The sequence below is a fragment of the Penicillium cosmopolitanum genome (assembly GCF_028827165.1).
Source record: "Penicillium cosmopolitanum strain IBT 29677 chromosome Unknown utg000009l:1.0-9042332.0:1.0-9050551.0, whole genome shotgun sequence".
Lineage (NCBI taxonomy): Eukaryota > Fungi > Ascomycota > Eurotiomycetes > Eurotiales > Aspergillaceae > Penicillium > Penicillium cosmopolitanum.
In genome coordinates, this window is record NW_026622679.1 from 6,521,367 (window position 1) to 6,547,917 (window position 26,551).

Consider the following 26,551-nt stretch of genomic DNA (forward strand, 5'->3'; position numbering starts at 1 on the left):
ATATTTCATGTCGATGGGAGGGGACTAATGTATTCCTATGTCCTATTTTTTCCAGCTGTGATTTTTTTCTTGCATCTTGTTTGCGAGAGACAAGATTTTCAATTCTGCCTCCTCTCTTCGTCTTCCTGGGTTTTCGTGGCGCTCGCAGTCGGTAGTGTGGGTTTCTGGTTGGCGCTGTCGTTTGCATTTTATCCTCCTCCTCCTCGTCGACGACCTTCTATTGCTCTACGAGATAGACTCCTGAGCCAGATACCACGATCCGGTCGTCAATGGTTTTGTTTGTGCTTTTGCTTTCTGGGGTTCTTCTTTTTATTATTCTTTATTCATGTACATGTGTGCAAAAGTTTGTACTTTGCATGATGGTTGGTTCGCTGTAACTACTAGGTGTTATAGTGCGTGCAATTACATTTCTATTGATTAAATCTGTGCCTACAAGGTTCCGCAGTGAACTGCATCATTCCCTGTAGACCCTTTTCTGGTTCTCACTGTGAATGGTGACTCTGATATCAATTCCACTCACCACTGGGGATCCACTCACGTGACCGTGAACCGCCGTCACGACGCGCCGCCTCGATTTCCCGTCGCCTCCCACGCCAGGGAAAAAAAAAGACGATATCGCGACCATCCCCACATTGGCTATCATTCCAAATCTCCACCTTCAAAATCGAAACGTTACACCCGCTGGGATCGTGATCCGTCCACAAACTGCCCACCCCTTTCCTGAATCCTCCTCTGTTCACCCCCGGCCTTGACGGCCTCATCCCGCCGCAATGGTAACGCGAAAGCGCAGCCGCTCTGAGGCGGTCGCTACCACTGAGAAACAGCCTGCGGAGGAACTTGGGCTTCTCCAGCGCATTCGGAATAGCTGGGAGTTTGCCAGTCTTATGCAATACATCGCCATCTTTGGAGGAATCATGAAGATCGATAACGAGTTTGAAATCGAGGTATGTCCGATTGCTATCCTCAGAAGGCCCGAACATGTCGCGCATTATGTCGCATTGATGGAGGAGATGGGACTGTCTCACAAAAACCCCTGTGCAAAGTAGTATGACCCTGACATCTTTTTTTCTGAATCACAGGACCTAGAGGACGAATGCCTGAAACCCGAACCTTCATACAAATTGCTTGAGATTGGATTATGTCTTCTGAAGTGGATATCGTCGCATCGTGGACTCACGTATGTTGAATGGTACAATAATTAAAGTGGATGGCGGATGCTAACCCTGCAATGCAGGTTCGACAACTTCGACGAGTATACCCGGCGTCAATACAATGCGAAGGCTTTGGACATACCCAACCCCTTCGGACAAGATGAAGTCCCCTTACGATTCCTCGATTTCGATGTTTTTCTGAAGCTGCGGGTTCTCCACCAACTATCAGTGTGGACATTCTGGAACCAGGATCGTATCCGCGACAAGATGCCTGAGAAGAAGGAGAGCGAACAACTGCAGTGGGTGAGTGATTCATTGTTGTCTAAAGAGATTTCCCTCCATGCAGAAAGGTGCTAATACCATCAAGCGCATCGAAGAATTTGGATGGGACCGCGATGGCCGATCCTATTATGTCTTAGATGACAACCGCCTCTACCGTCGAACCGAACCCGCCATTCCTGCCCCTCAGCGACCGAAGAAGAAGCCGAAGAGCAGGTCCTCTCGCAAATCTCGTACTTCGAAGCGCACTTCGACCGCTGCAGTGGAAGAAGGCTCCGACGAGGAGGGTCAAGCCCAGGATACCGACGGATCTACCTCTGAATATAAATGGGAATGTGTGGCTGTCACTCTCCCTGAGTATCAAGAGTTCATAGATACAATCCGCAAGAGCAAGGATGCCGACGAAAGACAGCTACGTGAACGTCTCGAGGAGCATGTCTTGCCAATCCTGGAGAAGGCCGAGGAGGCACAGCAGCGCAAGCGACAGAAGCGTGAGAAGGAGCTTCACAACATGCAACTTCTTGCAGGTGCCAAGCGATCCAGTCGTCTTGCTGCTAAGGAGGAGAAGGAACGATCCGACCGTGACGCTGTAGAGACCGCCCGAAAGCATGAAAATGCACTTGCTGAGGCTCGCCGGGAACAGTCTCGAAAGCAACAATTGGAGGTTGAGCGACAGTCTCGTATGATGACTCGCGAGCAGCGCACTAAAGATCGCGAGCAGAAGCGGATTCTCCACCAAGAGGAGATGGATAAGCTCAAGATAGAAGAAGAGCGATTGGAGCGTGGCGAGGGCCGCATCTCTGCACGAAATCTCAAAGCCGAGCGCGATAAGATGCAGAAGAATTTGGCTGATTTAGTTCAAGAAGACGAGTGGGTCTTCGACTGCTCTGGGTGTGGAGTGTACGGGGAAAATCTGGTGAGTTGAAACCAAGGCTAGAGAAAAGAAAAGCAACCATCTAACATCTCGACTAGGACGATGGAAGCCATAGTGTCGCGTGCGAGAAATGCAATGTTTGGCAACACAGCAGCTGTCTTGGTATCTCTAAGGAGGATGCCGAGAAGGAAGATTTCCACTTCGTTTGCCGTGACTGCAAGCGCAAGGAGGAAGAAGCTAAGAAGCCCAAAATCGCCCCTTTGAAATTCAGACTCAGCACATCGGCATCGCCGTCATCGGCTCCTCCTCGGGAACAAAGCGCTCAGTAGAGGATAACATTGTTCCTCCATCCCCTGTTAAGCAGACCCATGCCGCTCTATCCAGTCTCCAGAATGGACCTTCAGCTGCCCAAGCTTCGACACAACCCCATCTCCCACCGGTCCCTGCGCGAGCCCAGTACTACGTCCCTCCGTCCCCGGAGCGTCGTCAATACCCTGCAAACCAATCATCTTTCCCATCTTCCAGTCCTTCTCGGCCTTCTTTCTCCCCGTCCAAAGGTATGGACGCCCCAGCATATCCCTCTATGAAACCGCTGCCTGGAATTACTCATAATGGTGTCTCTCTGCCACCGATGCAACCTGGGCCACATCTTCCTTCATTTGGTTCATTTCAGTCTGCTCGTCCTTCGTCCTCTCACTCTGGCCACGGTGCCATCCAAAACCGACCATCTATGTCACCCACTCAAGGCAACCACGAAGTTGGTCCTTTAGCAGGATTCCCGCCCTCTCAGCAGCCTGCCAATGGACCCGGTTCTTGGTCTCCTTTCCAAAACCAGAATCAGAGCTACACGACTCCCCGGCCCCAGTCTGGACATGGTGGTACATTTGCCATGTCCAGCAACTATCCGTCCTTTTCAGCAGCCGCAACTCCCAACGGCAACCACAACCACTCCTCACCCCCCTCAAAGCTCACACGGCATCGGAATGTCTGGTATCAGCCCCACCAAGCAGTCTCCTCGTCCTCTTACCTCCGGCGCTATGGCAGGTGCCCCGATTCTTCCACCGTTCCACAGGTTAGACCCTAGCCCTAAGCTTATGGGCCGCAGTTCACCAGATGCCCCGATTCCACCGCCTGTGAAGTGCATGACACCCGAGCAGGAGGAACGCAGACAAAGGGAGAATGCAATCAGGCACCACTATCCCTCTAATGGCCAGGCGCATCCAATGTCATCCCCATCTATCAACCGAATTCCTTCCTTGGGCCCGGCAGCAACCTCTCAATTGCCAGATCCGGTCCCATCTCCTCAACATGGGGATCAGGATCATCGGCAGTAATGGTATGAAGGGATGCAAATACAAAACACAACGAATCTCGTCCCAAAAAGCAATGTATGCATAAATTCGGTCGAAAGCAGTGGTCCTGAGCCGGATTCTGTTCTGGTCGATTTCGACACTTCTAAGTGCCAAGTTGCGGTTGAAACAGGCGTTTGGCAGGAACCCCTGTAGCAATGCAGGCTTTGACTGAAGTTCATTTAACCTATTGACACCGAAACCGTTACGATTTTTATGGACGAATGGCCATTATCCGGAGTCATTACCCCGGCGGAGCCGATCGATCGATCGATCATTTTGACTTCATGTTGCTGGTGATGGGACTATGGTCGTGTCCGCCATCATTTCCTTTGTCTTTAAACAATTGTGCGACTATTAAGAAGCTGAATCCATATCACGACGGCGATTCGAGATACGTCGCCGATGTCGTCGAGATAGGAGACTCTTCTTTGACTTTTACATGTTATCGTCTGCAGAATACCTGGGATTTCTGGCCTGAACGGCGTTTGTATTCTCTTCTTTCTGTTTTCTACTTCCTTTTCTCCTTTTTTTGGTTCAACAGTTGCATTAAGATGGTTGGGAAATTGGGCGTTTTCAGATGGCCCCGGAGGCGGTATTTGACGGTCTGCTGCGTAGCTGAGATCTAGGCATTTGTATTCTAATAGAAGTTTCCATCTCCGTGTGTTTTCTCATGCTCACCGCAAAATGAACTATAGTAGCTCTTGAGTAGGAAGGACTGTTGTTGATGTCTCTCGCCAAGGAGTACTACTAGGAGTATAGTATGGATTTCCTATTCGGGTTGAGTGACGAGTACGACTTACGTATTACCAGTACCAGCGCGTAATGGCAATAATAAACCAGGCCGTCAGGGTGACAGGAAACGAAAATAAGGCGCGAATACTAGTAGTTCAATGTCTCATCTCCGACGATCAATTCGAAGTGATATTTTTGTTTTTTGATTCGCCACCGGGTCTCGGAATCGATCGCCGTCGAGCTAATCATGCACGACCATATCATATCACGCCCCTAAAAGCCTCACTTCCTGTCACAGTGGATCCTCGGCGCAGCCGGCACGGCATATTTACTTGTACTAGCTACGGAGTACGGAGTACAACATACTATGTACATCGGAGCCAAAAAAAAACGGCCGGCGTCATTTCAGGATCGAGATCCACTTGGCAGATAGACTGGTTGGCGACGGCGTGGATTGGTGTGGATAAATCACACGGGTTGTTTGGGGGCCTACCGGATGGTTTCGGCGCAGTTAAGGAACTAAGAACTTGGGCGATCGACCGGCGCGAACTAACTAATCAAGAGATGGATCTACTGTAAACTTAATTAGGCGAGCGCGCGCGCGATCTACAGTACTCTTGGCACGAGCTGTGGTGACCCCCCCTTCTTTGGGGGCTATAGTTAATACTCGTACGTTGGTACAAGGGAATTGGACACAGGACTTTTGTGTGTATATTCGTTGTAGTATGTATCAGGGTGCCACGTAGTTACAAGGACTACAAAGCAAGGAATAGTATTTACTAGTATGCACGTCACTGACAGTAAGGCTAGGGTATAATTCCCGTTCAAGTCGGCTGTTGGCCAGGCTTGATAGGTCAATCACTGGGCACTTGGGCGTCCAGGCTGCCTGGAGCAAATTTGGGCGACTATGTACGGAGTACCCGGGACCGCAAATTGATATTTTCCAATTTTCCAATTTTACCATTTCCTAATCCACTAGAATCTAGGGGGAGGGGAGAGGGAAGAGGAAGGAAAGTCTAGATTTCCCCCATCTAGCATGACTCGTGCGCCAATAGATTATGATCCTCCTTCGCGTTCAGGGATGGCTTAATCTACAGATCTGGACAAAAAAGTACCCAAGGTGTGTCGATCTCTTTTGGGGTCCCGAGGTCATCGGCCTACCCTAGGGTACTCGTCTTATTTGGGTTTCACCAATATCTTCCAATATTTCCTCGGAGAGTAGAGTCTAAATTCATGCAGACCAATACTAACTTCGCACCACATTAGGTTTAAGAGACCTGTCTACACTCAGTAGAGGGAACACGACTCATGATAACTTTATTCGAGGGGAAAGCCTATTCGAAGGGATCATGGATAGGCTATTCGAAGGGTATCCGACTCGGAGATATAGAGGTTGGTCCGGTCCAAAGATTCCCCGATGCTCCGCGGAGGGTCGGAGGATTGCTGAGTGCCAGTAGTGGATCTCATCTCGATCTGACACGCTTCCTATTCGATATATTCGCCATGAGGATGCCTAGGTGGCTATCACATCCATAGATCCCCCGAAAATTGAGTGTAGGTTAGTGTGAACTGGTACTTTTGTCATCCACAACTCGATCGATTTACTCGGCTAATTGAATACAGGAGATTTTTATTTTTATTTTTTTTTTAAAAAAAGAGAAGCGGAAAAGGGGATTTGGCTTGCCACTCAACTATCAAGATTGACCAGTTCTTACCCCAAGGTTACAAGGGATGGATGGATACACATATCTTGATGTATGTATCGAGTACATCATATCGACGCCCCAGAAAATGAAGGTTTGACAGATCGTGGGATCAGCACGGTCCTTTACTAGTTGCAGCAAGTCAGTCATCAAGCTGTCCCCCTCCCCTTTTTCTCTCTCTCACTCCTGTATAAAGTTTGAAAAACCGTTTAAGACGATCAGACCCTTACCTTCCCGTCCCCTTCCCTTTTCCCTTAAACACCAGACTCCACAGACTCCACTCCGCGCTCTTCTCATGCAGCTTATCTTAATCGATGGATCCAGCTATCCTGCCCGTCCACTTATGAAGTTCCAGGGCGCGTGCGCTGCCACGGGAAGATCATGGTCAAGGCATTGGTTGACGCAATAACTGTGCTCAACTCAAATCCACACACGCTGTTTTTTCTTGCCAAGAAAGTAGTAAAGGCGTTGAGCTCTGTGCCCGACGCATCTAACGCGACTCACCCCCACTAAATGCGCCTAGTCTGATGTTGGGCGGCAAACGGTAGGATATGGCAAGGGGGTAAAACAAAAGTATTTGTCACACTCCCCAACACCAGCCGCTGCAGGACCCTCATCAGGAACTTCAGATGGACTAGTTTGCGTGAAATATCACAGGTCGTGGATTAGGGACAATCGCATTCACTTTTTGTTCCTCATTTGAAGCTACTCATCAGGCTCCTGCCTTTTGTAGAATACGAGTGAGAGTACGAGGAACTGAAGTGCACCCAAACTCCAAGGTCTTTACTCTGTACTTGGACTTCACTATTCCGTATACTGAAGAGCATTGCATTACGTTAAATCCTATTGCAGCCCTACGGCGTCAGCCAACCGTGGCTCGGTCCTGTCAAGTCCTAAGCTATCTATGGGTGATGAGCGCCCCTGACTTGACTACTCGATTGCCTTTAGTCGTCCAGATCATCATGATCGTCCTTTGCAGGGAAGGCAACCGGCTTATGCCAACTTAAACTCGAAATGGTAGGCAGGCAATAGGGGATAGCGAAAACAAGACCTGAGACCCCAATGGTCCCTTGAGGCTTTTGCAAGTTGCCACTGAAAAGCATACGAGTAGGGGGGGTTGATTGAGTATCGGGAGGTAGCCCATCGCCCGAACTCGGTATGAAGCGGCACCAGAAAGGTTACATACTACTCGTTCGGCCCCTCCGACGGAGTGGACCACCTCTCCGCTCGATCATTCAAGTTCTTGTGCTGTTCGGGGTAGCTCGGGGAGTATGTAATTGATGAGACGGATGCCTCCAAACCATGACATAGCTTTTCTTGATTCTCCACGGCAACAAAGTTTGCTGGTCGATCGTTTTCCTCTTGAGAGCAGAAGGGCAAAGCGTGATAATCCGGGGAAACGTGCTTAGACATCGCCCATAGGATAGCACCATGGTCCGTGTGGTACCATGGTGCTTAGAAACCGCATTTTTCCTTTTCTCATATGGCCCTTGTCTCGCTCGCTCCATTTGGAGCTTCGTAGGGCTCGGCTTCTCCGGGTCAAATGACCTGCGTGGGCTGCGGGCAAAGTGGAAGCTAAAAGGCGGGACAAGTGACGAAAAGGGAAAATTGACTGTGCCTTGACAGAATATTACACTTGGTCCTAGCCTTTCTGGGGTATAGTACATTCATCGTATCGGAGACATGATGCGTTCATTTCTCCCCTTTTCTCGTAGTAATTAATTGCCCGCGCCGCTTGCGGTGGAACACGAATCAGTAGTGATATGTCACCCTTCCTTGCGTTAACTTGTGCGAGTCAACGTTTAAATTTTCATCCATGGATGGTGGTGGTCTAACCCACTGGCTGCCCAACTGCTTCCGCCCGCGTCTTCCGCAAAGTTAAGGATAATGATACCATCATCATACCTAACCAAGCGCGACTGGTATTGACCAGGGTTCTCTCCTCGGCAAATGGATTGATGGACAGGATACGTAATGCATCATTACATCAGTTTCAAACAGGGAAAAGTCTCCCAGGGAGATAAGCTGCCTGGTGAAGTCCTGACCAGATGGACTGCGTATTCTCAGATACAATACCGTGCTAGGGAAAGGACGGGTGACTACGTTTGCCTGTTCGGGTGTCATTTTTGAGAACTCACGAATGTGATCGTGGTCGATGACTGAGGATCGACAGTTACAAGCAGACTATTGGCTCCACGCTGCCTGGTAAGATCGGTGAGCGCGATCCACCAGCAGAAATGAGGAGGAGAATCAACGGCTTGTTAGCCTGCAGGGTGGAGAGCACACCGACTGGCCCGGAACCCAGTCAATAAGGAGACATGATATGAATATACGCGCTAGCCGCTCTGGTGCAGATTGACTGTGCCCGCTGACAGGTGATCCTCGCCTCTGCAGCCAATTGTGAGACTTGCATCACTGTTGGATTCTCTGACCCACGTCGTAAAACACGTGGTGATCTCCCAGAGAAGAAGGTGGTTAGGAATATGTTCTTGAACTGCAGCTATACATGCGGTACTCAGCTGGACGTATAGTGCTTTTTTCTACTGCATGAACTCATCAGATAGGAATAAGATAGCAGAGAGATTGAGAAGTACTGGTAGTAGAGGAATGCATTTCTCACGATCATGAAATGATTGACAACTTGAAGTTCAAGTTCTGGTCACTGAAGACTCATTGCAGAAATATATCATAGAGATGCCAGTGGGAATCAGCCTAGGAGTAGCGACGAAGAATTTGTCTTTTCTATAAACTCTGTCTTCGGCCCTTCGTGGCTGGGAATTCGACTGTGAAAGAGCCTTTCAGGGAAAAGAGGCGGTCAGAGTGCGAGTATTTGGTCAGAGTGGCGCCTACTTTGGCCCATCCCTCTGACTGAATCTCATTGATGCACTGGTCTGACAGGGGACAGAATGCAACGATCACCACGACAGCGAATAGAGGGATGCATTGTAAGCCTTGGCAGGTTCCCACAGCCGACTACCCGGGACGTCAATAGAATATGACAGGGAGGGGGCCATAACCCGAAGATCATGGCAGGGCTCGAGAGTAGCATCCAGGAAATCGAACGATGGTTCATCGAGGGGCGGGGGCTCATTGACCCAAACGCAGAAGCAATAACATCCGAGCGGTGCTAGACCCAAGTTGTGTACGATGCAATGGCCGTAGAAACGCAGGGATGTTCGCTAGATTCAGCTTTCCAAGTGGTTGTTTACACGGTTTGAGCGGTAGGACCCCCCCGGATTACCTCGAACGTGACAAAAATGGGTTCCCGGGCAGAACTAGAAAGAGCCTTATCTGGCATAGGGAGGCTTGGAATTACCAAATTGGCAAGGATGTCATCTCAAGTCTAAATCGAGGGCCCAAGCGACGAGCACGTTGCAGCGGGGCCATCATATGGAGCCATCCCATGGTAGACCCGTAATGTTGACGGCTGCTCCCCGACAGATCCACCCGGCTCTGAAGATCTTCCTTCATGTTTGCTAGAGAATACCAGAATAACCACCGTGAGCTTTTGCAATAGCGTGAATGAAATCCCCTGAATAATCGAGTCTACTTTGGAACGTATGGTATCAAGGTTAGGACAATGAACCAGAGGCAAGACTCCAGAATTAGCTACGCCCAGATGAATATGGTGGCTATGGCAGGGATTTTGTGCAAGGATCTCGCAGAATCAATTTTAGAGGATGCTGTTTTTTGGCATGCCGTATACGGTACTAACCCCAAGATTCATGAGCTGGTGCTCTTCAGGAACAGTGGGATCGATAGGCCTACCGACAGAGTAAGTAGATGCATGCTTACGGGAATTGCTGGTGGCATATCCTTGCTGTCAATCGTGTTTCTTTCTCCTCCGTAGCGAGAGGGGAACCTACAGGGTTTGTAGATGCTGAATTCTGGGTCGGAAGGCCTGTGCCCTCCGCCATAACCTCCCCAATAATCGCTCACTGGCTGAAGAGATGTAATTTGGAATGATTCCAGGAAAGAAGAACCAAAGAGAAGGAGGGGCTGTTGGCTAGGAGGCGTTGAGGCATGATAATCATGGAATTATCCTGTACTAGATGGATATTTGATGTCGGAGGCTCTAGTATTGGTTCGTGACTGCTGTCGAACCGCTGCAAGTCCCCGGGTATATGTGGTAGAGTTCTTACTCCGGAAAAGGTACTTCCGCAGAGGGGCCCCAGATAGGCTCAGCGAGCAGGATTTCCACCCAGCAGAAGCGCAGAGGCTGGGGACTCATCCTCCAGTCTGCGATGGCCACTCTGCTCGGTAGTGCGCACCTTACTGCAGGGGCCGCACTGCGCCTCCCATCCTTGCAGGACCACATGGCAGCAGAGTTCACCATGATCCTCGCAAATGCCGGACAGACAAAGAAATATCTCACAGTGGAGTATCACAGGGATCAAAAAAACGTGGCCGGGCGCAAGTGAGGACGCCACGAGGGGCAATGATTGCGATCGAACTGACCCCCAGAGCGTTCATCCACTTATGCTGGCAGGGCTCACCGCAATCCTGGCCCATTCCTCAGTAGAATTAGCATAGTGAGGCGGAAAACAAAGACATCCAGACAGTGTATATAAAATATTAATTACTACAGGGGTTGTCGGTATCGCCTTACTCTAGGCCAAATCCGGCGATGCTACAAGGTTGGTTCCAGTAGCGCTAGACGCCGCAGGTCACGCTCAATCTGTGGAGAAAGATAATAATTTAAAATTAACCACCGAAGAGAGAGGATTCGTTCTAGAAACTGTTTTGGTAGAATCTGTGCCAACGGTGAATATCGACGCTGGACAGCGGGAAATTCGTACGTCCTCGGCCGAGCTTTACTTTAACTTAAAATCCCCCAACCTCGATCCAATATCCGTTTCAACATCGATAGTCTTTTCTTCTCCGCGATAGGCAAACGGGTAATCCCACTAAGACCAAACGAGGGCAAGCGTATCATGAGTGACCAGTCCAGGCCTGCCGGACTCCTCAGCCGTCCGTCTATTCACACCAATCACTGTTCAGGTGGCGCTGGCTCAGATGATCGTGACCGTAAAATGACTAAAATGACCCACACGTCAATCAGGAGTGATCGTCTCCACCAAGCTATAGCGGAGATGGACGGGCCATACTCCCCACTCGCGGGGTCTCCTATGGTCGCCGAATATTGTTATGCTCTACAGTAAATTATTCTAACGGCCGAATCAACTTCTCCCTCTCCCCAACGAAGCATGATTTGCCCTGCTACTGCCGCCTCAGTGAGAAACCATGGTTAGAGATTGAGATGGACAAACCCGTCAGATCCCACCTAGCATCCCGTTCGTGGTCTGGAACGTTGCTTAGGGCCGTGGGAGTACTCGTAGATGATCCTGGATTACTCGCTAAATCAATGGTTCGACCTGTAGGGGAGAGGCTTCTCCCATCAACCATCAACCATCAACTTCGCGCGTCTCCAGGAACTAACTAGTTTCCCCAGTCAAATACCGTATTGAATTACAGCCCCATCTCCGAAAATCTGGCGTTTATTACAATGACTTGCAGACTGGGGCACTTCTCGGACTATCTCCATCATCATTGGCGCATTTCCTAGCCTCCCTCGACTTTCCTACCGCTGGCCCCATCAACTAGGGCTGCGGCAGAGATGAGGAACTACGGGCTAAATCCCAAATGAGAATAAAGAAAAATTACTTTATTGCCCTAAAAGGATACAACTTTCATCACATGGAATAAAATTCTGGATATCACAGACAAGTCTAGGTTTGTATGTGAAATTGGCTTCGATGCATAACCTCATCAGGGTGCTTGCATCATCCAAAATTTGCCGCTTGCTATTTGCCATGATTGCTTTTTTGTGGTAGTGTAGGCGCCATTACCCCCCTCCTCCAAGTACGTATGTACGACTCAAGCCTCGCCTAGTTATCCCCCTGTCAGAACTGTAGGTTTAGTCTTCTCAGTATGACTGGGGAAGCATCCGAATGATCCACCAATTTCAATACCCTGGGCCGTTCGTTCCCCTTCTTGAATTTCCATTCGACCTATGGTATCCCTAGAGGTCGTGGAGCGAGGCTTGGGTTTTATTTTCTTTTTCAAAAAGAGAGCCCTCCCATGGTCGTTCCATACCGGGCGTTATCACCCACTCCAATATTTCACCTAGATGGATCTAGCTACCCTAGAGTAGTCAAGAATTTCTATTTTGTTCTCTACAACAATTCTCTGTTCCTTTTCTTTTCTCTCTTCATAGAGTGCCCCAAAGCCCCACAGTTGAGGCAATGTCTTCTATGTCTGCTGTCCATAATTAGTACAAAGCGCAGGTGTCATATTATGGATGGGCTGAGCCATGTTGATCGGGGAGAATGAAAATGCCACATAAAGAAAAGAGTCCCAAAGCATAAAAAAAAGATCAAAGGGCTGGCGAATCAAATAATCAGAAGGAAAAAAATAGACCAATGGTAAAAAAACGGCTGAACGGTTACTCTTCGATTGAAAGAAACGCCAAGAGTAAGTTACCTGGGCACGATACAGGTGCGCCCCCATCCTTCCTTCTCCGGGGCTCTCCAGCGTGCTCCCCCCCGGAGTGGAGGAGTGGAGGGGGGAGGTACCACCAAATTCGGTCAAGTGCGAAACTGGATAATAAAGAGGCAAAAACTGATACAGAAAAATAAATATAAAAATAATGATAATTTCCAAAATTAAAATTAAAATAAAAGAATTCTAATTGCATGAACCCGCGCTAGGACACGCCTAGACAAAATAGATTCACGCCATCGTATTGTATCCAGGTTCACTTCGTCGTTTCAGCCTCTCTGGCGGGTGTTTGCAAGCATCAACGGGCCTCTGCCGCAGCACCCATTAAACACCCCTCCTCGCCAGTTCTTCTCTCCACTCTCTTCCCTCTCAATTCATCTTCCTTTTCCCCATTGCAGAGAATCTGATCTGATCTTTCTTATTTATTCATCTGCCCCGCCCGGTGGACCTCATCTCTCGAACTATACTTTCTTCTTAGTTCTTCCCTTTCAACATTCTTCTCGGGTACCTCCCGTTATTTATTGGCCTCTGACTCTCCTGCTTGTCTCACTTGGCCCTTCACCTTCCCGGCTTGTCTGAGAACGTGTTATTCCTTTCACGTTAGATTTGAGACCGCCTCTCACCGTCGGACAACATCAACGCCATCTACCTTCTCTCTTCTTCTCCTTCTTTGCTCTTTCTGGAAGCCTTCCTCTATCGTTCTTCCATCTTTGCTGCTTGAGAGCTATCTTACAAATCGGTCAGGTCAACTACCAGTACTAGATTCCCGGATATCTCCATCGGATTCTCATTGCGTTTCCTTCCTGGCCTGTTATCTCTCACAGCCCACTCATCATATCATGGCCAGTCAAAAATTAGAAGGTTCAGCCCTTCCTCCCTCTCCACCTACTTCATTAGAGGGAGAATTTCACTCTGCCTATTCACCAACATACGGCCTGATTGACAACAGCATGGAGCAATTTCCGATGGCTGCAGAGTTTGACCCGAGCACCCCACCCCAGATGGTGAGTTCCACGTTTTGCCATATTGCATCCATCTCTCATAGAATCCTATCTAACAATAACTACCAGCTATATGGCTCTCCCCCGCAATATTACCCGCACATTCCTACTTCACACCCGGTAAGTTATTTCCCTTTAACCAAAAGTATCTCGCCAAACTAATGTATATTGAATGCACAGATCCCAATAATGCCTAATAACCAGGCTCATACCCCACACATCATGGGGGCAGATCTTCCAATGAGGGTTCAATCTGCATCACCCCCATACTCGCCGTCACCTTCTCGAAAGAGCTCAACCAGAAGCAAGGCTAGAGCCACTCGCACCCCAAAAGAGAAACGTGGCCGTAGCCAAAGAAATACCGCAAGTGGACCGAAGGCAAGAATCGCCCTTCCAGGGCCTCTGTCTGAAATTACCGCCAATTTCACAGATGTCCCAGTCCGGGATATGGAGGCCCACGTGAACCGACCAACACCGACTCGGCTTGAAGAAGCCAGAGTGAGAGGGTTGAGCGGAAACAAGGCAGTTGCTCGCCCCATGAATGCCTTTATGCTCTATCGATCTGCCTACACTGCTCGTTGTAAGGAGTATTTGGGCATGGAAAACCACCAAGAGATTTCCAGGGCTATAGGTGCGAGTTGGCGGCTGGAGTCGGCGCGCTTCAAAGACCAGTTCAACGAATGGTCGCGCATTGAGCGATCAAACCATGCAATCGCTTTCCCCGGATACAAGTTCCAGCCTAAGAAAGACAATGGAGTGGCGCGACGAACAGAAATTGAACTTACTCCTCCTCGTTCTTCGGTCTCGGCGGCTGGTACTCTGGGTAGTCCTTCTGAATGGGATGACCTTGAGCCTGAATTCTCACTGGCACCACCCCACCTGCATCGCCGCACACAGAGCTTTGAGATCTCTAGCCGATCTTCAACTCCATTTGATAGCTACCACCACCCCCACCAACCCTCACATCAAGCTATGATGGAAGCTGGAACACGAGCTTTCCCTCACAGAGTCTCCCTACCAGCCTGCCTACTATCCACCCCGGGATGCTACAAGGCTCCAGCTTTGACAGTGACGTGAAATATGATATTCACGGACTTCAGGATATGCCCAGCGATATGCCCAGCGGAATTAATGGAATTCCTGGTGGCAGTCATGACGATCTCTGCCAAGCTTCTCAGCCTCCTCCAATCCACCTCAACAATGAGCACATGGATCCGCAGCTGCTGCAGTACAATCAGAATCATCAAGCCACCTATGAACATGCCGCTGTGTCACCGGCTAATATCTATGGCTTTGAGGATGCCAGTTACATCTCCACTTCGATGCCTTCTGGTCACTCTAGCCCGGCGGCTTACATAGGAGAGTCATGGGAATACATGGATAACCCTGCCCCTTCAGGCTTCTAAATTATGCCAGCGGAAGAATGATACCCATGATCGAAGATGACTCATGAAGAAAAGGTCCATATCTACCGAATTGCACATCTAATGAGGCTGACCGACATTCATTTTCTGGCCGAGCACCGCTTGTTTTCAGATGTTGGTTACGCCGGTGAGCTTTGTGGAACAAAGCCCGAACGGGATTGGGAGTTTAGGTGCTTTGGTGTCCTGGACAATTGGATGCTTTGCTTTTTTTTTGTTTCATACCTTCCTATTTTTGTTTTGTGGTTCCCATTTTTCTATTCCCATTGTCTCTTTTGTCTTCAGCCCTTTTATCTTCTGTCTCCACTATGATATCTATTTTTTTTCCCAGTTTGTACTCCTCTTTGATGTTGTCTCTTGCCCCTTTCTGTATCCTCTTCCAAATCATTCTTGCTTCCTGGGAGGCATCCTGTCGGTCTGTATCTGCTTGGAGTGCTGGGCGCAGAATTTCTAGATTTATGGCTAGGTATGGATGGACTTTTTTGCTTCTGCGTTTTAGATTTCTGGTACTTAAAGAGGTGGGTGGAATAGTATTTCTATCCTTTCAATGCACATGCAATTTAATTGTGTTCTCCAACTCAGATTTCTTTTGTCATTGCAAACTTGAATGAGTATATTGTTGGATTGAGTACATCTCCCGGAGAGAAAAACTTTATAAAAAAAGGAATGAAAATAAACTTGAAACTGGCTTTGACAAGCTTTGATCATCACTGGCTAGTTAGATTTCGGTGATATTTTCTCTTTGGACTTACAAGTATAGAAGCATTCAAAACTGAATTTGATTATTATGCTGTTTCTTTTAAAATACCATTTCTTGGTCTGATTCGCTTTCTCTGAATCTCTTTCTGAGCCATGAAGGATTGCCTACGAAGGCCTCAATTTCACCGCTTAGTTTCATTGACTATAATAACTGTGATATCTCTATCATTCTGTTTTTGAAAGCTCTATCCGGTATTAAGAAGGGGCTTATCAAATATCCCCCGTAAATTTACTTTAACTCAAGGAACGATTGACCAAATGTGGAGCACTAGATTATATTCAGTTACAGATTGTTAGGTAGCAGCTTTAACCTTTGTTCCTACGTTCTATTATATTTTCTAAGATCTATCACATGGGTCTAATATTATGTATCTAATAGAAACACACGGTCTTTTGGAAGTCTTTGTAAAATAGTAAATGATTCTTCAAGCCAGTGGCGCAAAATGATGACCAGCCATGGTCAAACATTGCATTGTGTCATAATGCCTGGGTAGCCGGAGTGATTCCAGATGGAAGAAACCAATTCAAACAGTTCACAATAGCCCAGATAACAGCAAAGGCCAAATACAATGATATGACGCAGAAAGACAACATATCAACTTGTAATGCGACAGCTGTCGTCTGTACCTTGCCCTAAGTCGGGCCCGTACCCATAGACTCTCACCGCCCTCAGTCTGGCCCACCGCCCAGGCCCGCCAAAGCGACGACAAGACTGGGACGCCATCACCGACAGTCGATTCTCTCGATCCTTTCGTTACTGCAATCGCATCGCATCCGACTTCGATTCCTCTTACCCCGAAAGTTCCCCGACAGGAACATAAATACATTCCGAAAACCCGCCCTCTCCTCTGGCACCCTGCCCCGCACCTCTCCCCTCCACGAATCCAAAAGCTATCACGACCAACCCTACCAACAAACCTCCTTCCCAACAAACAAGATGTCGATTCCCAATGAAGCCCTGCAGAAGGTAAGCGACGAGTAACTCCGAGCCCAGCTCCAGCTTCAATCCAATGGCAACGCAATCCGTTGGGCGGAGCCCCGACCAATCCGATCCAACTGCTAACAAACGCGTCCGTAGCTCCTGCAAGAGATCGAGACACGCGCCCTTGCTTCACAACAGCAGATGGGTATTACCAAAGCACAAATGACAGCCAAGCAACGCGATATCCGCATGCTGCAGTTGACCTCCAAAGAGTTGTCGGAGTTGCCGTCGGAAACGAGGGTATACGAAGGTGTGGGCAAGATGTATGTTATCGTCCTTTCTTATCGGCCAGTCCTTTGCCCGCAAATATATTTGTCGGGGCTATTGATCGTGTTGCTTTGCTTTTTTTTGCTTTCCTTTTTGGATAATGCTAATTATATTCTTTTTAGGTTCGTCAATGTCCCCATCGATACCGTTAACAAGCGCCTCACCCGCGAGAGCTCCGAGGCATCCTCAGAAATCACCAACCTAGAGAAGAAGCTGCACTATCACGAGACCACACACAAAAACAGCCGGGAAAACCTGGAGCAGATTCTCAAGTCTGGCAGAGTATAAGTTTGTTGAGAGAGAGAGCTAGAAGCAGTGCTATCGGGGCCTTCACGCAGCGCAGGATGTGTTTACGCAAAATGGGAATCTGAGTACAAGTTAAATGGGACCAGATGAGAAGACTTTTTTTTCTACAGAGATTGGTGTTCGATACGGATTATACCCCGGAACCCGATTGGAGACGGTGAAGCTAAGCAGAGAAGAAAGCATTCCGAAGAAAATCGAAGGCCTGGGTAAATATGGCCGAGGAAGATGAGTCTAGAGATTATCGTCAGATTTCAGATTCGGATTCGGGTTCTATTATTTTCCTAAATGGCATCGGATTGGATGGATGCTCTGTGTGACTGGCGACTTGGATACCCAGGAGTTTTCGAAATTGATTGTATGCACAATGAACAAACAAACAATATTAGTCGTGATTATGACAACCTGCATATGTGTCCTTCAACCAGGAGATCAGGAAAATTGGCCTCAATAAATTTTGCCTAATTTTACATATCGTTCAAATACTCTGGCCATCGATACTACAATTGACGCCGGTGGGGCCAGCCACCCGCATGGGAATGGGGTGGAATGCACGCACGCCGAAGGCGGGCTTTGACACATTCCACCGTCTGCGAATAGGATTGTTCGAGGAATGCAGAAATGTCAACGAATAAAAATTGTACGGTCTTCCCTTTACACAAGAGAGCTTCCATAAGCGGTGAACAGGAACCAGCGTGGGCGTCTTTTCAACCAATTCAGACATGATGAACATACCGAGCAAATGAGAGGCATCTCTTATATTAAGTAGTGGATCGCCTAGATCTCTAGTCCTCTTTTGCATGTTCTATCGCATACTAGGCATACCCTTGCTCCAATCCAGACCGCAGGAAGTGCTAGTATCCGCCCAACCCTACATGGTATCTACCGAGAAAAGCCCTAATTGGAAGATGTGGCATAAACCCCGGTCAATACGCCATGTCCTTGCCAGCGCCATTGGCGTCATTCTTGCGTTTTGGCTACTAAAGACCTATCTGCACCTCACACCTATTCAGGTATGGCGGCGATCACCTGGTATTCAAAAAATGACGTTGGATCACTCCGCTAACACGCCCAGGACCCTGTCGTGACACCGGGATCCGTGGACCGGTATCTCTCTGCCGTGAAGGCCCTGGCGGCGAAACCGGATTTCGAAAGATTGACTGTTCCGGGATTCCATAATGATGGGGTACCTGAGATCGACGGCGGGCTGTGACGAGCGTCGGCATACGGCCACACTGGGCGTGTTGCCGAGTCTATTATTGCCGGATAATCTGACGCAGGCAGTGGAAAGTTCAACGGGTTACCCACAGCTCGATATTGCACTGAAGACCCAGGGTTTAACTCTCGAGGATTTCGTTGCGAAGAACTGGGTGGAATTGCCTGGTTCGGGTGTTTGGCTTTCGGAGTATGAGGTTTATTTCGTCGTCACTCGGGTGGTTTACTATCCCTCGGGAACCCTCGCCGAGCCAACGATTAGTTTCCTACGTGGGCGTGTTTTCGACGCGCTATGGAACCACCTGGACAACTATACACTCGACTGGGATGAGGAGCATATTACCTTCCCCCACATGCTTGAGATCCCCGTTATATGGAACGAGGGTGGTGCATTCATCGGGCCGGAAGACCCGCGAGTGATTATCGAAGATGGGGTACCAGGCGCTGAGCCTGTGGTCATTTTCAACATGCTCTCTGAAAAGGATGACGGGCGCCGGGCGATGTGGGTGCATCGACCATTCACGAATATAACCAACCCCTTGATAATCCGGGGCGAAGTACAGAGACCCAAAGAGAAGAACTGGGCGCCCTTCTTCCACTCGGAATCTTCCCTATATCATCAGCCCAGTCGCCATCTAAACTTCGTCTACAGCCTACAACCTCTCCAGATTCTACGCTGCCATATTCGTCACGGCCTCTGCGATTGGACATTCAAGCAAGAACTCCCTGCTGAAATGATCCACAACCATCCGGAAGTCAGAGGTGAAATGCGCGGTGGAACCAACTTTATCCAAGTCCACGAGTCAGACCCGGACATCTCTCTCTGGGTCGGATTTTCACGCACCCATCTGGACGGCATCTGCGGCAGCAGCAGCAGCAGCAGCAGCAACTCTGGCCCAAGTGGCTCCATTTACCGCCCGGAACTAGTCATTCTCGCAAATAGCGGATCCGAGTTCCATATCGTATACGCCAGCGAAGCGCTCGATTTCGGGACCGCCGTGCTCGACAAAGCGGCGCGTGAAGCGCCCTGCACGGAGAGTCGGATTCTGATGCCGAATGGGATTGTGCGGTGGGATCAGGATCGGCGCGATCTGCTGCAGCTTGCGTTGAGCGTGAACGATCACACTACGCAGGTGCTTTCTCTGCGCGGGGTGTCGCAGCTTGTGCAGTCGCAGCCGTACCTGATGGAGTGGCGGAGGGCAATCAGCCCGGACGGCGAGCCGTGGGGCCAGCGCTGGTCAGCTGTGGGGGCCGATGTGGTCGGGTGTACGGTGGTTGCTGCCAGGAATGCCAGTGAACAGTATGGCAGCTGAGCAGCGGGGAGAGTGCAGAGTAGAGAGTACAAAGTACTAGAGAATACTCTGGAGAATACTCTGGAGAAGACTCTAGAGTACTCGCACTGTGTCTAGTCACGGTCACCCCCACACGTGCCTTGGGTCGTCCACGGGAACAGCCGATGGCGTCCCTTGGTTCCTTCTCCCTGCCCGACTTCATTCCAAACATCAGCCTAAGGGGTATGGGCAATTCTGGTTGCTTTGTACCCAAAAAGATTGGACATTTGAAGAGAAAATGTTGAGCACTGTTCACCTATAGGTGCGGGATGGAAGTCCATCAAGAAAAGATGGGGTGTTAGTGTCAGATTGATCTCAAGAGGCGCTCACTAGGGCTGGAAGCGCCGAGGAAGAAAAGGCTTGACGGAAATCCGTGAGAAGAGGGGCTATTTCGTGGGCAATTTGCAGAGATTCTGTAACGCCCTACGGAGTAGTCTCCAGTGTCTCCAGTACTCCGCCAGTAGTACGACCTGGGCCCAAGAGTGGAGCCCCTGCGGCCCTGCAGCGGTGGCTGGAGGCGATGATGTTATTCTATGCCCGAAACCTTGGAAGCCAAGCGCCAAAGGAGGTGAGAGAGAATGACATTTCTTGCATTCTAGATCCAGGGGGAGGGAGTAATGGAGGGAAAGAATACTGTCATATACTAGTATACTACGTCAGGGCATAATGATGATAGCCACGAGGCTCTCAACTCGCGTCAGCTTTGAAGCAAGGAGAAGCGGGGCAGATGAAGCATAAGAATACACCAAGATTCTCGCACTGCGATCTGACAGTTGATGAGGCTGAACTAGGAATAAAAAATCAAATCAAATCAAATCAAACCCTAAGAATGATTGGGTGTCAAAGTCTGTCCGTAATCATCGCTCCGAATAAATACCGTCGTCACTCAGTTCGCACTTCTTCTCCCCTTCCCTTCCAGCCCCTCCTTTCCTTTCCACCTTCGAGTTTCCCTCTTCTTCCTCCCCCCGCCGCCGATCCCCATAGGCAACTCGTATTTCCTGGCCTTTCCTGGCTCCTGCCTAGCCTATTTTTACTTTATATTTTATTCATATTTCATTTTTGGCTGGTTTCTCCCACACTGATTCTTCCTACCTCCTCTCATCCCATCCCACCTCGTGCTCAGGTGCTGTGCTTGGACCGCTTGAGATCAGGACCGACAATTAGCACCAGCATAATCCGCCACCCTCCCTCATCTTCAACAATCCATCTTGCCCAAAATGCCTCCACAATTCATTTTCGAATCCGATGATGAGACCGACTACTCCGAGACCGATGTCTCCATCAGCGGTCGTAAAGGCCGCACCTCCGTCCGCCGACGCTCTATCTCCCGCCACCGCCGCCCGGAGGTTGCCTCGGCCGCCTACCTCCAACCCACGACGCAAGCAACACGAGTGTACCGCTCGGCCTCGACAGGCGGGGGTCGTCGTCGGGAGCGCGACGTCGGGCCCTCAGTCATGATCGTGAACGAGCAAGCCCAGCGCACAAACAACAGCAACGCCAACAAGCCCAAGATGAAGCAGTCCAAGGTGATCGACGTCGACGACGTCGAAGAAGACGTGCACCGATCCCGCCGTCGCGCCGCGAGCGGAATCTCCCGCGAGGCATCCCCTTATCAACCTCAACACCGGGACCTCGAACTCCTCATGGAGCAGCGCCTGCTCGAACGCAACGATAACCGCCAGGACCTGGAGCTCTTCAAGCAGCAGCAGGAGATTGAGCGGCTGGAGCGGGAACTGGAGAAGCACCGCGAGCGTGTTGAGCCTCCGCGTGATTCTCGTGAACTACGCCACCTCCGTGATGAGGAGGAGTGGTACGAGGAAGAGATTAGTGACCGGTTGCGCAAGTTGGAGCGGCAGGAGCGCAAATCTCGCAATGAGGAGGAGCAGCGTAAGGCGAATGCTCAGTGGCGCTTGAAGAAGTTTGAAGATGATACTCGTCTGGAAGAGGAGCGTCGCAAGGCTGATGCCCAGTGGCGCTTGAAGAAATTCGAGGAGGAAACTCATACCGCTGAGGAGCGCCGTAAGGCCGAGCATGAATGGCGTCTCAAGAGATTTGAGGAGGCGGAGAAGGAAGCTGCTGATCGCAAGGAGCTGAAGCAAAAGATGGAAGAGTCGAAACTGAAGGAGATGGCTCGCGAGAAGGAGGAGCGTGAGGAGCGTGAAAAGCTCAGGCAGCAGTTTATTGAAGAAGAGGCACGCCGAACGCGCGAATTGCAAGAGAAGAAGGCCAAGGAGATAGCCATGAAGAAGGCTGCCGTTGAAGAGTGGAAGATTGAACAAGAAAAGGCCAAGCAGGCGGCTAAAGAGGCGCAAGACAAAAAGGATAAGGAATTCCGTGAACGTCTGCGTCAGGAGTTCGGATATAGCGAGGAGGAAATCGAGAAGATGCTCAACAAGGAAAAGAAGGAAGAGCACAAGAAGCACGAGGAACACAAGAAGCACGAAGAGCACAAGACTATTACCGAGGAAACGAAAACCACATGGATCAAGGTATGATGGGTTGATCTTGTTAATGCTAGCTACTGAAACCCTGGCTAACCCTAATTTCAACTAGGTTCATCGCAAGCACCTGCTCCCCGAAACCTTGTTGGCGTACAACCTGCCTTGGGACTGGGACGAGGTAAGCAGCAGCCCTATACAAACATCTCTCACCTCTTCCAATATTAACACTCCACTACAGCGCGACACCAACTACATCATCATCAAGAAATGGGTCACCGAGGACTTCCAGGAAGAACTCTTTGCACACTCCCGCCGAATTCGCGAGGGCAAGGTCATTGCCCAGACATCCAGCTCCACGACCGAACTCAAGGTCAACGACCGCAGAAAGGACAAGATGTATCTGGTGCGAAAGAAGAGCCCCGGCCGAAAATTTATGTTCGTCTAAATCTCATCTATCACATCTTCTTTTGCCACTGGGTTGCGTCTTGTCCCGGGATGCGACTTCCATCTTTCATTGTCTTTCAAGAACCTGGTTTATGCTTCGGCTACGGTTCGTCTTTGTTTTACGCTGCCTATTTATGAGACCCAGACAAACTGCTTTTGAATCTGTTATCGTTTTCTTTTTTCTCTTTTGAGTTGGGATTCTTGAAACTGGCAGTCACTACTGTGGTACAGTAACGAGATATGAGTTGATGACCTTTTTTTGCCATTGTTCAAGTTTCTGTTGACTTTTTTTTGTGTGTCATGTCAATCGCATCCATACGCCGCTCCATTCTATTTATTCAAACATCTATCTTCCCACATATGTTTCGGGATATTCCATGCGTTGTAGAAAGCTCTCAACATTCCCATTCCCCTCCCCCCCTCCCCCCTCCCCCCCCCCCCCACGTCCGCTGAGCCAGGGACAAACAAACAAAATGCAGTTCGTAACCAAAAAGTCATGAACAAAATCCTTTCTTCACCTAAATATCAACGCCAGATGCAATATGCGCAGTTGAGAAGTATAGTAAATCGCAGGCTAGAGTTGAGACTTTGAGCTGTTAATACAAGATATCGAATAGTGATACAAAACAAATCCATAAAAAAAATTACAAGCCCATCTCATGCTTTTCCGCCCATCGCTTCTCCGCACGGAGGATAAGCTCCTCATATACGGTCCACGCAAGAGCAGAGCTAAACGCCTTCCGGGCCATGCGCAGTCCTAACCCACCGAAAAGGCTGCGCATGCCATCTTCATGGATCATGATGCGCACTGCGCGGACCATGTTTCCGTATTTGGCAGGCATGAGCTGAAGACGAGTTTTGACCGCGTCAAAGGGATTCGTGATGGCGGTCGCAATACCGGCCGCGGCTGCACCGGAGACGAAATTGATGGATGGAGAAGATGATGATGTTGCCGGTCCGTCGCTACTACTTGAGTCTTTTGCAGCCATGTTCGCAAGTCGTCGCTTAAGTTGTTCGTAAAAGAGGACGTAGAGACCGGCATAGGGGGCATCACGGGCCGCTGTGGCGCCGAAGCCTGCGAAGAGACCGCGGAATCCTTCTGTGCGTACGATATCGCGGCCGGCGCCGACGAGACTGCGGTAGGCGTAGTAGTCGGATTCGTAGCGCACTTTGAGTACAGTGACGGGCATCATGACGAAGCCAGCGGCGACTCGGGCGATGGCTCCTGTGACGAGATTGGCGGAGTTGGAGAGTTTTGGGAGGGCGGAGGAGGAATTTGTTGTTGTTGAGTTGGTTAGGACGGTGTGGGTGTTTGCTTGGGCGACTGTTTGGCGCAGGGCGTTAAGGCTGGTGAAGTATAGGGCTGAACCGAAACCCGTACGAAGGGCTGAGGGGAGAGTACCGCGCCATAATGAGCGGATGGGATGTGGAGAGGCTAGGATCGTCTTGAGGGTTGGGAGGAGGGTGGCGCCGTGTCCGGATTGCTGGACTCGCGTTTTGAGGAGATCGGCGGGCTGAAGGAGAATGGAGGATGTTAGGCCTGAGCAGAGGCCAGCAGCGAAATGAAAGACGGTCTTGGATGCTAAGGATTGAGGCTTGGGATTAGCGTGGGGGTTATTGCATGGGTATGCGCGAGGTAAGGGCATGCAGCGGGCGTACATTTGGAGGTACCGGTCTTGACCTGCGGCACCAAGGCGCTGTTATTCGACATTGCTTCAAAGCCAGCTTCCGCGGGGGGGGGCCAGCGGTTGTGAATTGGCGAGGGAAGGTATATCTGGGTTAGGGGTGACCGGGGATCGGCTTGACTGGCATCGGAGTCGGAGTTGTGACGGCGTATGAATGAGGTTTTCCGAATCACCGCACACGGCGAGGAGAATGTAGGGACCAGGGACCCTAGATGGGAGAATTGGAATTGAGATAGGCTAAGTCAAGAGCAGATGGTGCGGTATGCCGGGGGAGGACAGGAATGGCCTAGGCGGGTGGTCCAAGACCGGTGTTGAGAGTTGAGAGTTGAGAGTTGGGGGTGACCGCTGATCACCGTTGATGGGGGAAGTCAAGTTGGGTGAAGTCATCGGGTTGGCTCGACCTCGGTATCGATAAGACTACAGTACTACCCTAGTTAGGGTAGAGTACTATTGACCAACTATAATCCTTGTAATCATGATCATATTACTCCGTAAATAAATAAGTATAATCCTTGTAATAATATTATTCTGTAAATAACCATAACCATAAACATAAACATAATCAAATAATCAAACACCAGAATGTCTCAAGTACACCGCAACCGGCAAGTCGCGGAGGGCGGCTGGCGCCAATCAGCGCGCAATTGAACCAAGTGGGATGCGACGTCATGTGTCGATGACCACTTGCCCACGCCCTTCTGCCAGTGTCTTTTCTGTTTTGTCACCACCTTAAGTTCAAGGCCCTTTCAAGATGCCGTGGCCTCTACCTCATATCCCGTATCCGCGGGCGAAGCCTGGCTTCTGGAGTCCTGTTACTTCCACTTTGAACTGGTGCGAAGAGGTATGTAACATGTGGACTGCCTGCGACAGCTTGCAGCTTGCAGCTTGACCCTGCCTTCTACCGGACTCCCCCGGACCTTTGTTCTAACCCTCGATTAGGACTACTATGTCACCGTATACTCTGCCGAGATCGTCAACACTCTCACAAACCTCTTGTTTATGTGGCTAGGTGTCAAGGGCCTTCTCAGCTGTCGCCGCAATCAACATGACCAGATCTTCTCGGTCGCCCTATGGGGATATCTGGTTGTCGGCACTGGAAGCTTCCTCTTCCACTCTACCCTCAAATGTATGTCCCTTGAAAAGCCCCGAAAAGCCCCCCACGCTGCCATGCAATGTTCGCATCCCAGTTGGAGTTTGTTTTCTTCTAAGCTGCAGATCGGTATCTAACCGTTGTGTTTGCTTGCAGATCCCATGCAGCTAGTAGATGAGCTGTCTATGATCTACACGACCTGTCTGATGGCCTACGCATCTTTTTCCTACCGACGCTCCGTGGCTTTTCGCGTATCCCTCGCCGTATCCCTCACCAGTCTAGCCGTCTTCATCACCCTCTACTACCACTACCTCCAAGACCCAGTTTTCCACCAAAATGCCTACGCGCTCCTCACCTTCGTCGTTGTTTTCCGCAGCATGCATACTATGGAGACCACCCTGCGTCCGAGATGGCGCCACTCGCGCGAAGAGGATCGTCTAGAGCGCCAGAAGAAGGGCCTACCGGTCCCTTCGAAAGAGCACCAGCACTACGAGAATGTGCGCGATATGAAGACTCTCAAGACCATGTGGCTCATGGTTGGCTATGGACTTACTATGTTCCTGGGTGGATTCTTCATTTGGAACCTAGACAACCAGTTCTGTCCCCAGATCCGCCGGTGGCGCCACTTGGTGGGTTTACCGTGGGGTATATTCTTGGAGGGACATGGTTGGTGGTACGTACAGGCATCTTTTAAACTTTTCCTTCCTCATCGTCCATTTTAATTAACTCATTGTTTAGGCACATCATGACCGGTATCGGTGCATACATGTACATCGTCTGGGGTATCTGGCTGCGACATTGCCTCAACAACAAACAAGATGAATATCATCTGCGCTGGGCGCGGGTCTGGCACATCCCTGAAGTGATTCGTACCACCCCGGTATCCGAAAACGGGGTGGCTGAAGCTAAAAAGTCCACCTGAACGCAAAAGTCACGCTTGAATTATGCCGTCAGCTTTGATTTGCTGCTTTAAAAGGCTGAAATGTGATGATCCATTGGGAAGCGCATGGAATGAATCTT

The 26,551-nt window shown here is 49.8% G+C and overlaps 7 protein-coding genes across 7 annotated transcripts; 6 read left to right on the forward strand and 1 right to left on the reverse strand.

The window, feature by feature from the left end:
- Positions 1-770: 770 nt before the first annotated feature.
- Positions 771-3,638, forward strand: N7509_010522 (putative PHD finger domain protein; the record flags this gene model as incomplete). The annotated part of the gene is made up of 7 exons (XM_056635159.1): positions 771-944; positions 1,080-1,177; positions 1,235-1,454; positions 1,519-2,346; positions 2,403-2,629; positions 2,689-3,348; positions 3,410-3,638. The coding sequence occupies 7 exons, from the start codon at positions 771-773 to the stop codon at positions 3,636-3,638; spliced, it is 2,436 nt and encodes an 811-aa protein (XP_056485779.1).
- Positions 3,639-13,431: 9,793 nt separating this feature from the next.
- Positions 13,432-14,999, forward strand: N7509_010523 (HMG-box domain-containing protein; the record flags this gene model as incomplete). The annotated part of the gene is made up of 4 exons (XM_056635160.1): positions 13,432-13,596; positions 13,663-13,713; positions 13,774-14,601; positions 14,694-14,999. The coding sequence occupies 4 exons, from the start codon at positions 13,432-13,434 to the stop codon at positions 14,997-14,999; spliced, it is 1,350 nt and encodes a 449-aa protein (XP_056485780.1).
- A 1,711-nt stretch (positions 15,000-16,710) lies between these two features.
- Positions 16,711-17,310, forward strand: N7509_010524 (putative prefoldin subunit 1; the record flags this gene model as incomplete). Its single annotated transcript, XM_056635161.1, has 3 exons — positions 16,711-16,740; positions 16,852-17,018; positions 17,145-17,310. The coding sequence occupies 3 exons, from the start codon at positions 16,711-16,713 to the stop codon at positions 17,308-17,310; spliced, it is 363 nt and encodes a 120-aa protein (XP_056485781.1).
- Positions 17,311-18,503: 1,193 nt separating this feature from the next.
- N7509_010525 (glycosyltransferase family 91 protein) lies at positions 18,504-19,853 on the forward strand (the record flags this gene model as incomplete). Its single annotated transcript, XM_056635162.1, has 1 exon — positions 18,504-19,853. The coding sequence occupies one exon, from the start codon at positions 18,504-18,506 to the stop codon at positions 19,851-19,853; it is 1,350 nt and encodes a 449-aa protein (XP_056485782.1).
- Positions 19,854-21,088: 1,235 nt separating this feature from the next.
- N7509_010526 (uncharacterized protein) lies at positions 21,089-22,757 on the forward strand (the record flags this gene model as incomplete). The annotated part of the gene is made up of 3 exons (XM_056635163.1): positions 21,089-22,360; positions 22,425-22,490; positions 22,551-22,757. 3 exons carry the CDS (start codon positions 21,089-21,091, stop codon positions 22,755-22,757), a joined length of 1,545 nt encoding a protein of 514 aa, XP_056485783.1.
- A 643-nt stretch (positions 22,758-23,400) lies between these two features.
- Positions 23,401-24,417, reverse strand: N7509_010527 (putative mitochondrial carrier protein; the record flags this gene model as incomplete). Its single annotated transcript, XM_056635164.1, has 1 exon — positions 23,401-24,417. One exon carries the CDS (start codon positions 24,415-24,417, stop codon positions 23,401-23,403), a length of 1,017 nt encoding a protein of 338 aa, XP_056485784.1.
- Positions 24,418-25,192: 775 nt separating this feature from the next.
- On the forward strand, positions 25,193-26,453 carry N7509_010528 (ceramidase; the record flags this gene model as incomplete). Its single annotated transcript, XM_056635165.1, has 4 exons — positions 25,193-25,282; positions 25,381-25,567; positions 25,688-26,204; positions 26,270-26,453. The coding sequence occupies 4 exons, from the start codon at positions 25,193-25,195 to the stop codon at positions 26,451-26,453; spliced, it is 978 nt and encodes a 325-aa protein (XP_056485785.1).
- Between the last annotated feature and the right edge of the window lie 98 nt (positions 26,454-26,551).